This window comes from Lonchura striata, chromosome 16 (assembly GCF_046129695.1).
Source record: "Lonchura striata isolate bLonStr1 chromosome 16, bLonStr1.mat, whole genome shotgun sequence".
NCBI classification, from domain to species: Eukaryota; Metazoa; Chordata; class Aves; order Passeriformes; family Estrildidae; genus Lonchura; species Lonchura striata.
In genome coordinates, this window is record NC_134618.1 from 17,010,387 (window position 1) to 17,022,420 (window position 12,034).

The 12,034-nt window shown below is 67.4% G+C and overlaps 1 protein-coding gene across 2 annotated transcripts in view; it reads right to left on the minus strand.

Annotated features, from left to right (window-relative positions):
- CASKIN1 (CASK interacting protein 1) overlaps positions 1 to 12,034 on the minus strand; it is a 30,251-nt gene that overhangs the window by 14,025 nt on the left and 4,192 nt on the right. For both annotated transcript variants that reach the window (XM_077786920.1, XM_031506099.2), the window contains exons 2-5: positions 2,298 to 2,349; positions 419 to 516; positions 191 to 336; positions 11 to 106 (exon numbers count right to left, since the gene is read on the minus strand). In XM_077786920.1, the coding sequence (XP_077643046.1) occupies positions 11 to 106; positions 191 to 336; positions 419 to 516; positions 2,298 to 2,349 (392 nt within the window). The remainder of the gene's footprint in view (positions 1 to 10; positions 107 to 190; positions 337 to 418; positions 517 to 2,297; positions 2,350 to 12,034) is intronic.

Genomic DNA, 12,034 nt, shown 5'->3' on the forward strand with positions numbered 1-12,034 from the left:
GAGAACTTACCCCGACCCGGCCAAACTCGCATGCCAGGTCCAGGGGCGTCTTGCCCGAGTTGTCCATGATGCAGGGGTTGGACTGGTGCTGCAGGAGCATCTCCGACTGGGGACAAGCAGGACCCCGACCGGGTGAGGGCAGGGGCAGAGGGCTGGCACCACCCCCTCGCCAACCCCGTCCCCTCCGTACCACGTCGTAGTGGCCGTGCTGCGCTGCCAGGTGCAGGGGGATCTGGCCCTCGTCCGACGGGATGTTCACAGAGGAGCCCGCCTTCAGCACCATTTTCATGGGCTCCTTCTTGCCCTGCCAGGCCGCGTAGTGCAGGGGCCGCATGCCTGCAGGGGCGAGGAGCCGTGAGCCCTCCGTGTGCCAGCCCGGCGGGCAGAGCCTGAGCGGGGCACAGAGCCGGGCACTCGCCTTTGTTGTCCTTGATGTCCACGGCAGCCTGCGCCTCCAGCAGCAGCGAGATGAGCTCAGTGTTGCCGTTGAGCGCCGCATGGTGCAGAGCCGAGAACCTGGGCACCGAGGGGGTGTCAGGGGCCCGTCCCCTCCACAGCCCTGCCAGCCCCCGCCCAGCACCGTGGCCTCAAACCGCAGCTCTGCAGCAGCCCGGGGCCGCCCTGCCCTCCGTGAAAGCCACCCCCAGCGGCTCCGAGAGGTTTTGGGGTGAGAGCTGCTGCCTTCCTGGGGATGCTGAGCCCCCGCTGGGCAGGGCAGGGCAGGCACTGGGGTGCCCACTGAGGGTGGGGGTGCCGGGAGCCCCCTCCCCGCTGACCCACTTCCCCCAGCCTGGCCCCAGCAGCGCGGCCACGAGCACAGATGGCAGCGCTGCCCTGCCCGGGGTCGGGCCTGGCTGCGGGGTGGGGAAAGCCCCCGGCCCCGCTCTGCTCTGCCCTCGCAGCTCCCGCCCGGGAAGCGAGCCGGGAGCTGACCTACTTGTGCTCCCGGCAGCGGCATCCTCCGAGCTGGCACCGCCGCTCCGCTCCTGGCCGCGCACGGCGTCCCCGTCCCCTCCCCGGGGCCACCCCGCTGCCACCGGAGCATGGGAAAGGGCCAGGAGCCCCCAGGACACGCTGGCCTCTGTGGCCGCCCGCGGGCAGGTGTGGGTGACCATCCCCGGGCAGGGGACGCGGCCCCGCGGGGAGCGGGCTCCGGCACCGCCGCGATCCCCGGCGGGCAGCGGCGATGCGAGCAGACAGCCCGCACAGGAGAACGAGCCCGACGGCTGCCTGGGAAATGTCAACGTTTTCCGCTCCGGCGCCCTGCTCAAATCCGCTCAAGATGGTGCAAATCGCAGCCTTCCTCGGGGCTTCCCTCGGGCACCTCGGCCACGAGCAGGGCACCGGGCACCGGCCCCGTGGGCAGCGCGGGGACACCAGCACGGCGCTCAGCCACGGCACTGCCAGCCGGGACCGAGCCAGCGCTGCTGGGATGGGGAAACTGAGGCACGGGGCCGGCTGAGCCCACCCAGAGCACAGCACAGCCAGGCTGCAGCCTGGATCCCGGGGGATCCTTTCCAGGATCTGGAGGCTGCTCCCCTTTTGCTTCAGCACCCCCTGAACCTTCCAGGAGCCGGATCCGAGCTGGGCCCTGCCTGCAGCCCCCCAGCCCTGCCGTGGTGCTCGGCCCTCCTGAGGGCTGCTGGCTCTGCGGAGCGTGAGGTGGCCCCCGGGGCGATGCCCCACTGCCCCCGGCACAGCCACGAGCTGGCAGGTACCAGGGGATGCCCGCTGCCACCACCCCGGTGAGGAGGATGAGGAGGCACCCGGGCTGCTGTGCCCATACGTCCCCAGGGCATGGGCCGGGGATCTCGGGGCAGGGGGAGCCGGGGGCAGCTGCTGCCCAGCCCCAGCAGCAGCACTCCCACGGCAGCCCCGTCCTGTGCAGGGCCCCGGCTGCCTCCCTGCAGCCTCATTAGTGCAATTAGCGGGGGTGACCGCGGCCCCTCTGCGTTGGATGTGGCTGGGGAGCGCCGCCGGTGCCTGGCGGGGTCACGGCTCTCCCACCCGGCACCCCACAGGGCTGATCCCTGCACAGCTCCCGAGGAGCCCCACGGGGCTGGGACAAACGTGCTGGGATGTGGGGCACAGCCCTGCCCCTGCCTCCTCTGGTGCTGCTCCAGGGCTCAGCCGCGTGGGCTGCTGGGGGCCAGAGCCCTGGCACTGGAGCTGGCAGCTCGGGGAGCCTGGCATTCCCACACAGACACTCGGGACCCCCACAGCAGCTGCACCCCTGCTCACAGCACCCTTGGCATGCACCCCACAGCACCCACAGCCGGGCCTGGGCTCCCACTCACCCGTCCGTGTCTTGGAAGTTGACGTTGACTTTCTTTGCTGATCCGAGGAGCTCTGGAAGGGAGGGAGGGGGGCAGGATGTTAGAGGAGGTGGCTGGTGCAGGCACGCGGGGCACAGCAGGGAGGTGACGTGCTGGCAGCTCCAGGTTTCCCTGCCTACCGAGGATGGAGCTCCCTGCAGCTCAGGATGCTCAGGGTGGGGGTCCCTGCTGAAGGTGGCAGAGCCTGGGGGTTCCTCCTGGCACCAGGTTCTGCCCATTCCCCCCTGGTTTGCCTCTGGGCTCTGGGCTCTGGGCTCTGGAACAGCCCCGTGGAGCCCCCGGCGGGCAGAGCTCAGCCCGTTCCCCTGTGCCCCCAGCCCCCCCAGCACTGCTGGGAAATTAAACCGCGCCGGGGCAATCCAATTAGCAGCACGAGGAAGGACGGAGCCAGATTTACATAAGATTTACCCGAAAAATGCCACTCAGGCTTTCCAGCGAGCTGTTCTTCCCACAGCGGGAGCGGGAGCAGGAGGAGGAGGAGGAGGAGGAGGGTGGGAGCAGCAGGGCAGAGCCCGGGTGGGGACCCACACAGCAGCCCCTGAGCCCAGCACAGCGAGCAGAGCTCCAGCACAGCCCCGAGTCCATGGGAGAGGACCCAAAGGCTGCATGGCCCGGCAGGGACAATGGGCAAAGGCAGGGACAAGCTGAGCTCCGGTTGGGAGAAGCTGGCTGGAAGGGGCTGCTTCAGACAGAAAAGGGGAATGTGGGGCCAGAGACACTCCCTGTGCACCTTGGCCGTGGCCCTGCTCTCTCCCCCTCCATGTCCCCGTGGCAGTGTCCCCGTGTTTATGGAATTATTGCACACAGGGCTGTGCCACAGCCCAGGAGCCTCCGCATGGACAAACGGGGCTCGGAGGGCAGCAGCAGCAGGAGGGGTGGCTGTGCCCAGCCCTGACCCTCAAGCCTGGGGAGCGGTGCCAGGCTGAGCCAGCCCTGCCCAGGCCACGCAGCGCAGATGGGCCAGGACAGAGGCTCTGGCACCCAGAGCTGGCTCCTGCTGCACCCCAGGGCTGCCCAGCTCTCCGAGCTGCAGGACCTTTGCTAATGCTGGCACAGCCCGTGTGGCAGGTGACAATGCAGAGGACGGGTCCTATCTGCCACAGCAGCCAGCCACCAGGTCCCCAGGCTCTCCTCCCACATGAGGTGCCTCCTGTGGGGTGAGCAGGAGCACTGCAAGGTGCCTGGAGAGCGACAGGACACCACAGGGTCCCCAGGGTGTAGGGAGGGACAGGAAAGCCACGGAAACCCCCACATGCCATCCCTGCCATAGCATCCCCGTGCTCCCCTGGGAAGAGCTGGGCATTACTGGTGGGCAGAGCCCCTGTGCCACCAGGACTGACCCAGTCCCCGCCAGCCCCGTGCTGCCGCCAGCGTCCCCAACAAAGGTGGCATTCAGCTCGGGTGGAGAGGAGCCCAGCGCCGCTTCCGCTGCCGCCCCGCGCCAAGAACCAGCTCCCAGGAGAAGGGGCCGGGCTGCCCCCAGGGATGCCAAGGGCCAGGGACAAAAGGAGCTGTGGGCGCAGGGGCGGCACCGTGCCCGGCCCTGGCTCCAACCTCCGGCCCCGAGACGGGCCCCGCTCCGGCTAACGGGTCCTTGGGATGGACGGACAGATGGACAGACACTGTCAGCAGCTCGGCAGCACCTGGCCTTTCCCAGGGGTTGATCCCAGCCAGGGGCTGGGATGGGGCAATGCCCGGGCACCAGGGTGCAGTGCTGACGCCGTTGGCGATCCCCGGGCACGTGTCACCCTCGGCATCACCAAACCACCATCGCCCCAAGGCACCGTAGCGGCAAATTTTTCCTCCCTGCACCTGCAGGAGAGGCTGCGGCTGCCAAAATCTGTTTAGCACTTCCATCACTGCCCGTGCCAAGTGCTTAGTCAGTGACTTGCAGCCATGCAGTGGTTTGACTTTCCTTAAAGCTCTGGAAGTGGCCGTCAGCGTGCCGAAGGCAGCTGGAGCACGGAGCCCAGCTGGGCTCCCAGAAAAGTGCCAGTTCCCTGAGCAGGAGAGAAGGATGGGTGCCCTGGTCACCAGGTCCACAGTGAGACTTGCAGCCTGTCCGGGGGCAACAAGAGCCAGGAGAGCTCATTAATGGCTGGGAATTAATGACAAGGAAAATTCTTCCACTAACAAGAGAGAGAGAAGGGAGCTGAGTGCTTCCAATTAAAAATATCGGCTACAAGAGGAGATGGGCACAGTGGGGACAACAGCAGAGCTCCTTCATGTTCACACTGCCCGTGAGCACCCGGTGTGTTCCTGGCTGTCCTCTCTGAGGGACCACCGAGCACCTGCAGCCACCATCCTGCCCTCTCCATGCAGAACCAGATGCCAGCAGGAGGGTGCTGGCACAGGGCTGGCACGTCCTTGCTCAGACAGCCCTGCCACCATCCTGGGACACCCCAGTGTCCCCTCGTGGCTCCCCACGGGCTGCTCAGGCGGTGGTTATGCCACGTGCTATCACAGGGCTCCCCCGGTGTCTCGTGGAGCAGCTCTCCACCATTCTCAGAGCAGTTTGCACCCCACCAACACGCTGGGGAAGGAGCACGATGCCAGGCCCGGGAGAGGGGGGCACACGCAGGAGCTGGCACCGCCGGGTACGGCTGCCAGCCGCGGCTGCGGTGCGCACCGGGAGCCGCGGCGCCTGCCATCCACACCAGCCAGAGCCAGCACCGCCGCGGGGAGCGGCCCTGCACCGCTCCCAGAAATGCCTTCACTTCAGCCAGGCACTGCAGGAGCTCAAGCACGCTTGGATTGAGGCTGGCGCTGCGTGTGCAGCGAGCTCCTTGCTGGCCCTGCGCAGCCACGGCCCCGGCGGGCACCGCGGCGCGGGCGACGCACGAGCCACCGGCACGTGCAGGGCCTGTGCACGGGCAGCCCAACCTGCCCGAGCCCAGGGCCCAGGCACGCCTCACCTGGGCTCCTGGCACGGTGCCTGGCAGCTGCTTTGGGTGTCCTGGAGCAGGCCGTGAGGAGAGCCCCATGCCCAACCACAGCTCTGGGCACTGTGATGCACGTGGATGAGACCCCCGTGCCCAAGCGGGGATCCCGGTACGTGCCACGTGGAGACCCCCGTGCCCAAGCGGGGATCCCGGTACGTGCCACGTGGAGACCCCCATGCCCAAAGTGGGTATCCCGGTACGTGCCACGTGGAGACCCCCGTGCCCAAGCGGGGATCCCGGCACGTGCCACGTGGAGACCCCCGTGCCCAGTCGCTGCCCAGGTGTCCCAGAACACGCTGTATGGACACACCTGTGCCCGGGTGGCCGGTGTGTGCCATGGTGGGACCCCAGCGGCCAAGCGCAGCTCTGGGCACCCCAGTGCAGCCTGCAGTGAAACCCCTGTGCCCGACTGCCCCATCCCCTCCCTGCACACGTGCCCAAGGCCACGGCCCCACATGGTGGGACCCCTCAGGGGGCTCCTCTCCCTTCCCGGCACCCCCTCACGTGCTGATGCGCCAGCCCCTGCGTCTGCAGCCAGCGCAGCGCCAGCGGCGATCGATGCCCGGCCGGAGGCTGGGGGCTCCCGGCCAAGCCCCCGCTGACGAAGCACATCCTCACCCAGCTCCCCCCGGCAGGCAGCAGGCGGCTGCTCCAAGCAGATGGCTCCAGCCTCCGCTAAATCAACATCTACTTAATGAGGGGAAAGCATTGCTGCCCCCTCCCCAGCGTGGCGGCAGCGGATCAGCCTGGAGAACCCCCCCAAATCCTCCTCTCCATCCCTTCCCTCACCCCTCTGCTGTGACCCCGCTCCCCTCCAGCCCCATCCCTGCTGCTTCCCCACTCCCCAGCTCACGTGGGCGCCTGGGCCCCTGCGTGTGCCCCCCACAAACACAGCAGGACCCCCGAAGCAGTGAATATCCACAGGGAAGACATTCAAGGCAAGCGCCTATTTCAGAGACGGGGGGAGGATCCTGCAGCGGCATCGCTGGGAGCTGCCGGATAAAGGAAGCATCCAAAATAGCTGCTCTTAATTATATCCCTGCTAACGAGCGCCACGCAAACAACGGGCACTGCACAGGAGCCCTGGCATGGGGGTCTCTTATTCCTCGCTGCGAGGATGGGGTCCCCACGGCGGCAGGGGCCATGGTGGGGACCCCGCTGAGGCAGCCACAGCAGCCCTGGCTGGGGCTGGTGATGAGGGTGGCACCGGGGAGCTGGTCCTGACAGGGAAAAGCTGTACTCCTGCAGCCAAGGTCGTGTCAGGCGCCGGGGCCGGCGATGCTCGGATGCTAATGAAGCCGTTATCATCTTCCGATCGATCGGGACTGTATAAATAATGCACCGGGAAGCTCCTTGTGCAGGGAAAGGGATTGCCTGGGGCTAAGAGGTGCCTGGGATGGGATGGAGCCATCGCAGAGCAGTGCTCAGCACAGCTGGATAACTGCTGCCCACCACAGCTGGACACCCCGGTGTCCATCACAGCTGGATATCTGCTGCCCGTCACAGCTGGACATCCCGATGTCCATCACAGCTGGATATCTGCTGCCCGTCACAGCTGGACATCCCGATGTCCATCACAACTGGATATCTGCTGCCCACCACAGCTGGACACAGCTGGATATCCTCTGCCCGTCACAGCTGGACGTACACCTCTCACTGTAGCTGGACCTCCCAGTGTCCACCACAGCTGGATAACAGCAGCCCATCACAGCTGCACACCCACAGCTGTGTGCCCCCGTGCCCATCACCAGCCATTCCCCACATCCCAAGGCAGTTTAGGGGATGCCCAGCACAGGTACAGGTGCTCCGGATGCCCGTCCCTGGCACGGCCTTCTTCAGGGAGTGGCGAATCCGCACTGGAGGCTGGCTGGGCTCTGGCAGCCTGAGTCACTCGCAGCGCTGTCCCCCGGGGCTGCAGGAAGCAGCTGAAATGCAGCTTTCAAGAGGCAGCGGGGACTCCACTGCGATGCTTTTATTTTTACAAAAGGGAAACTTTTCAGTCCCACGGGATGGCGCGGGGCTGAGCCTGGGGGCAGGCGGGGACAGGGGGCACGGATGTTCCCAGGGCAGAGCTGACCCACCAGGGCTGGAGCTGCCCAGGGGACCCAGCAGCCAGCAGCAGCTCCCGTGGAGATCCCCGCTGTCTCCCTGGATTCCCAAGTCCTATCCTCGCCTGACCTTTGCCGTGTGGTACCGTGCAGCCAGGCCAAGCCACGCTGCATCAGCCGGACCCCTCTGGGGCAGTGCCAGCCCCCCGAGTAGCACACCGGGCTCTGCTGAGCAGGGGCTCCCTGCTGACTCTGCCCAGGGCACCCAGGAACGCGGGGAAGGGCAGCAGGGACGGGCAGGAGCTGCACAGGCAGGGATGCGCTGCCTGTCCCCACGGGTGGGACATGAGGGGCCGTGCCAGCTCCGTGGGACCAGCACCGAGCGTGGCAGCCGCCCGCCGTGCCCGGTGCCAGCCGCACGCCCACTCTCGTCTCCGCGGAAATGAATGTTGGTGTCGCTTACAGGGAGCCCTAATTGCCAGCCTGTGGCAAACAGGTAATTTTCAGTAATCACCCTGGCTGGAAGGAGCTGGCACAGCGAGGATGGCATGGCAGCGATGGGGATGTGGCTGCTCAGGGCCACTGTCACCTGTGTCTGCCCATTCATCCCTCCCAGCACGGCTGGCACCGCACCTCCTCGGGACACGGGAGCAGAGAGAGCTGGATAAACCCTACACACCTCCACCCTGGGGCAGAGACCATCCTGCCCCATCCCCATCCTCATCCTCATCCCCATCCTCATCCTCATCCTCATCCTCATCCTCATCCTCATCCTCATCCTCATCCTCATCCTCATCCCCATCCTCATCCTCATCCTCCCCTCCTCACCCCTCTGCATGGCCAGCGATACCTGCAGACAACCCAGATCAGCTCTCAGGATGCCCTGAGTGTGTGCACACGTGTGCACACATGAGCAGGCAGCCCAGATCAGCTCCTGGTGTGCCCTGAGCGTGTGCACACGTGCACATCTGTGAGCAGGAGGCCCAGATCAGCTCTCAGGATGCCCTGAGCATGTGCACACGTGTGCACACATGAGCAGGCAGCCCAGATCAGCTCCTGGTGTGCCCTGAGCGTGTGCACACGTGTGCACATCTGTGAGCAGGCGGTCCAGACCCATGGGATCCTCCGGGCGCTGCTGCAGCGCGGGCTCTGAGCTGCCAGCCACGCACGGTGAAACAGGCCCCAGGTTCTATTTCAAACGTGATCCTTCAGAGCTGTCGCTTGTCCTCATCCACGGCGGGGCACCGTGCCCACCTTCTGCTTCAGGGAACGGAGGGGCAGCAGGGGCACGGGCACGGGCAGCTCTGCGGGCACAGGGCCCGGTGGCTCAGCGCTGTGCCGGTGCCCGCCGGGGTGGGTGAGCAGCAGGGACATGCAGCCAGGCCTATCCCCAGGGTCCCCAGTGTCCCCAGTGTCCCCAGTGTCCCCATTGTCCCCAGGGTCCCTAGTGTCCCCCAGTGTCCCCAGGGTCCCTAGTGTCCCCCAGTGTCCCCAGGGTCCCCAGGGTCCCCCAGTGTCCCCAGGGTCCCCAGTGTCCCCAGTGTCCCCAATGTCCCCAGTGTCCCCATTGTCCCCAGTGTCCCCCGTTTCGCCAGTGTCCCCCAGTGTCCCCAGTGTCCCCCAGTGTCCCCCGGGTCCCCAGTGTCCCCAGGGTCCCAGTGTCCCCAGCACGGCACAGGGAGGGGGTTGGCAGGGGCGGTGCAGGGCCGGGCAGGACCGGGGCTCAGGCGGCCGCGGGGCGCGCCCAGGGAGCGGCAGCGGGAGCGGGAGCGGGGCTGCGGGGAGCCGCGGGGCTGCGGGGAGCCGCGGGGAGCTGCGGGGCTGCGGGGAGCTGCGGGGAGCTGCGGGGAGCTGCGGGGCTGCGGGGAGCTGCGGGGAGCTGCGGGGAGCTGCGGGGCTGCGGGGCTGCGGGGAGCCGCGGGGCTGCGGGGAGCCGCGGGGCTGCGGGGCTGCGGGGAGCTGCGGGGCTGCGGGGAGCTGCGGGGCTGCGGGGAGCTGCGGGGAGCTGCGGGGCTGCGGGGCTGCGGGGCTGCGGGGAGCCGCGGGGAGCTGCGGGGCTGCGGGGAGCTGCGGGGAGCTGCGGGGAGCCGCGGGGCTGCGGGGAGCCGCGGGGCTGCGGGGAGCTGCGGGGCTGCGGGGCTGCGGGGAGCTGCGGGGAGCTGCGGGGAGCTGCGGGGAGCCGCGGGGCTGCGGGGAGCTGCGGGGAGCTGCGGGGAGCCGCGGGGCTGCGGGGAGCGCGCTGCCGTAAACAGCCCAGCTGCAATGCAGGAGCCGGGCAGCCGCCGCTTTGTCTCTGCTCCCGCGGCTCCCGCGGGCCGGGAACCCGCGGGGCCTCTCGAGGAGGCGGCGCGGGGCTCCGGCGGCCACATCTGGAAGGGATCAGCGGCTGTCGCCGCCACGAGCCGGCCGTGCCCGGGGCGCGGCCCCACGGCCGGCCGGGCGGGAGGCTGCACCGGCCTGGGCAGCGCAGAGCCCGCGGGCACGGGGGCACGGGGCACAGGCGCTCGGGCACACGATGCACACGCTGCACGCGATGCACACGATGTTCACATGGATGCTCAGGGGCTGGGGCACGCACAGGAGCTGGGGCATGCACAGGATGCTCAGGGGCTGGGGCATGCACAGGAGCTGGGGCATGCACAGGATGCTCAGGGGCTGGGGCATGCACAGGATGCTCAGGAGCTTGGGCATGCAAAGGATGCTTAGGGGTTTGGGCATGCACAGGATGCACAGGGGCTGGGGCATGCACAGGATGCTCAGGAGCTTGGGCATGCACAGGATGCTCAGGAGCTTGGGCATGCACAGTTTGCACTCGTGCCCACGGTCACAGCGATGGATGCACAGGGATGTGGAGGGGCACACCCGGGCACACGGGAGGAGCACCCAGCCACTCGAGTGTCGAGAAGCAGAGCCTGTGCTGGCTGCTTGGGCACCATCTCCAGCTGACACCAACCATGGCAGGGCACAGCGCTGGGGTCCCCTCACCCTGCTGTGCCCCAGGGCACCCCGGCCCCACAGCCACCTCCATCTGCTCGGCGCTCTCCAGGCAGTGACCTTGGTGGGGACATCCAAGGAGACCCGGGCAGAGCTGGCACTCCCGTGCCCTCCCAGCACTGCGCTGCCCCACCGCTGGCTTGTGCCAGCCCCGGTGCCCATCCATCACCGGAGCAGTCCCGGCAGCACGGGGCTGTCAGGCCGAGGCGAGGCTGGCTCTGCACCCCAGCTTCCCATTTCTCAGGCTGATTGCTCCTGTCGCTGCAGAGCCCAGCATTAAACACCTCATTTTCTAGTCCCGTATTGAGTTGGAAAATACTATTAACATTTCATTAGAGCTTAAAGATCCCTCTCAGCCCGGCACAATGAGCCATCCCGCGGGTGGCATCACTCCTGTGCCAGGTGGGCTGCACTGGCCCATCCCTCTGGGCAGAGGAGAACCAGGAGGGCAAGTCCCACGTGCCCCAGGTGTGCGACAGGATGGTGAGCCAGGGCAGAGGTGGCATCAGTGCTGCACGCTGGCTCGGTGACCTGCTGGGCATGGCCCTCCCTTGCAGCACGCTCGGCCAGGAACAGGACACAGAACAGTGACAGAACAACAGTGTCCATACAGGCACTCCTGAGTTTTGCTTCCCAATGCCTCGCCCTCACTGGAACGGAAACCTGGCCCAGCAGGACCAGCACCACTCATTAAATATCAGCACATTTATTTTCCAACATTCTCCCAGCAGTGCTGAGCACCGTTCCCAGCACACACCAGCCAGCACCAGCACCAGGACAGACACTGCTGTGGGAAACAACCTCAGGTACCACCCAAGGGCTGTGCCCTCCCTCCAGCACTCCCCCCACCAGCCCTGCCACAGCTCCCACCTGCCGTGAGCCCAGGAATGCCTTCACTGGGCACCCGGCACTGCTCTGGCACCAGCCGGGCCCTGGCACAGCACCACGGAGCTGCCATCCCCAGACACTGCTGCCACGGCTGCTGCAGACATGCGGGGAGAGGGAAGGGGCTGGGGGCACCTGGGCACACCGAGGTGGGCAGGGCACTGATCACAGCCACTGCCAGCAGCGGGGAAGGGGAAGGAAGGGTTAAACGGAGTGCAGAGAGGAGGAGAGGAGCCAGACGCCAGCCTGGCTACTGCAAACCACCATGGGCTGGCAGGCACCGTGGAGAGAAGCTCGGGGCACCCTCAGCACTCAGAGCTGCTCAGTGCCAGCACCGTCACCCTCGGGTGAAGCTGGCCCTGCCACGTCCCCAGTGTCACCCCCCAGCACAGGGGCAGCAAGGCCCTCGTGCAGCCGTGGGAGAGCCCCGCACGAGGGGCTGCCAAAGGGCTGCTTGGTGTCCAGCCAGCTGAATTTGGGACTGCTGAGAGAAAATCCAGGCCAGCGAGGGAGCTGGGAACGGAGCCGCCGGCCCGTGGCCCGCTGCTCCTCGATGGCAGTGCCCAACTGTCCCGGGTCCCCAGGGCACCCTCCTGGGCAGGGACCCTGCGGCCAGCCCGGACACGGGGCTGTGCTGGGGCCAGGGGGCACGGGAGGGTTTGCATGCACAGCTCGGCCCAGCCACAGAGGCAAGAATTGTAAAATGATGAGAAGCCACCCCAGGCTGAGCAATCGTGCCCCTCTGGAAGGAAACTTGGCACGCAGCAGCCCACACCCGCCTGCCAAGTCCTGCTGCGAGCGAGGCTTCGCACGCGGGCTGGAAACCCCA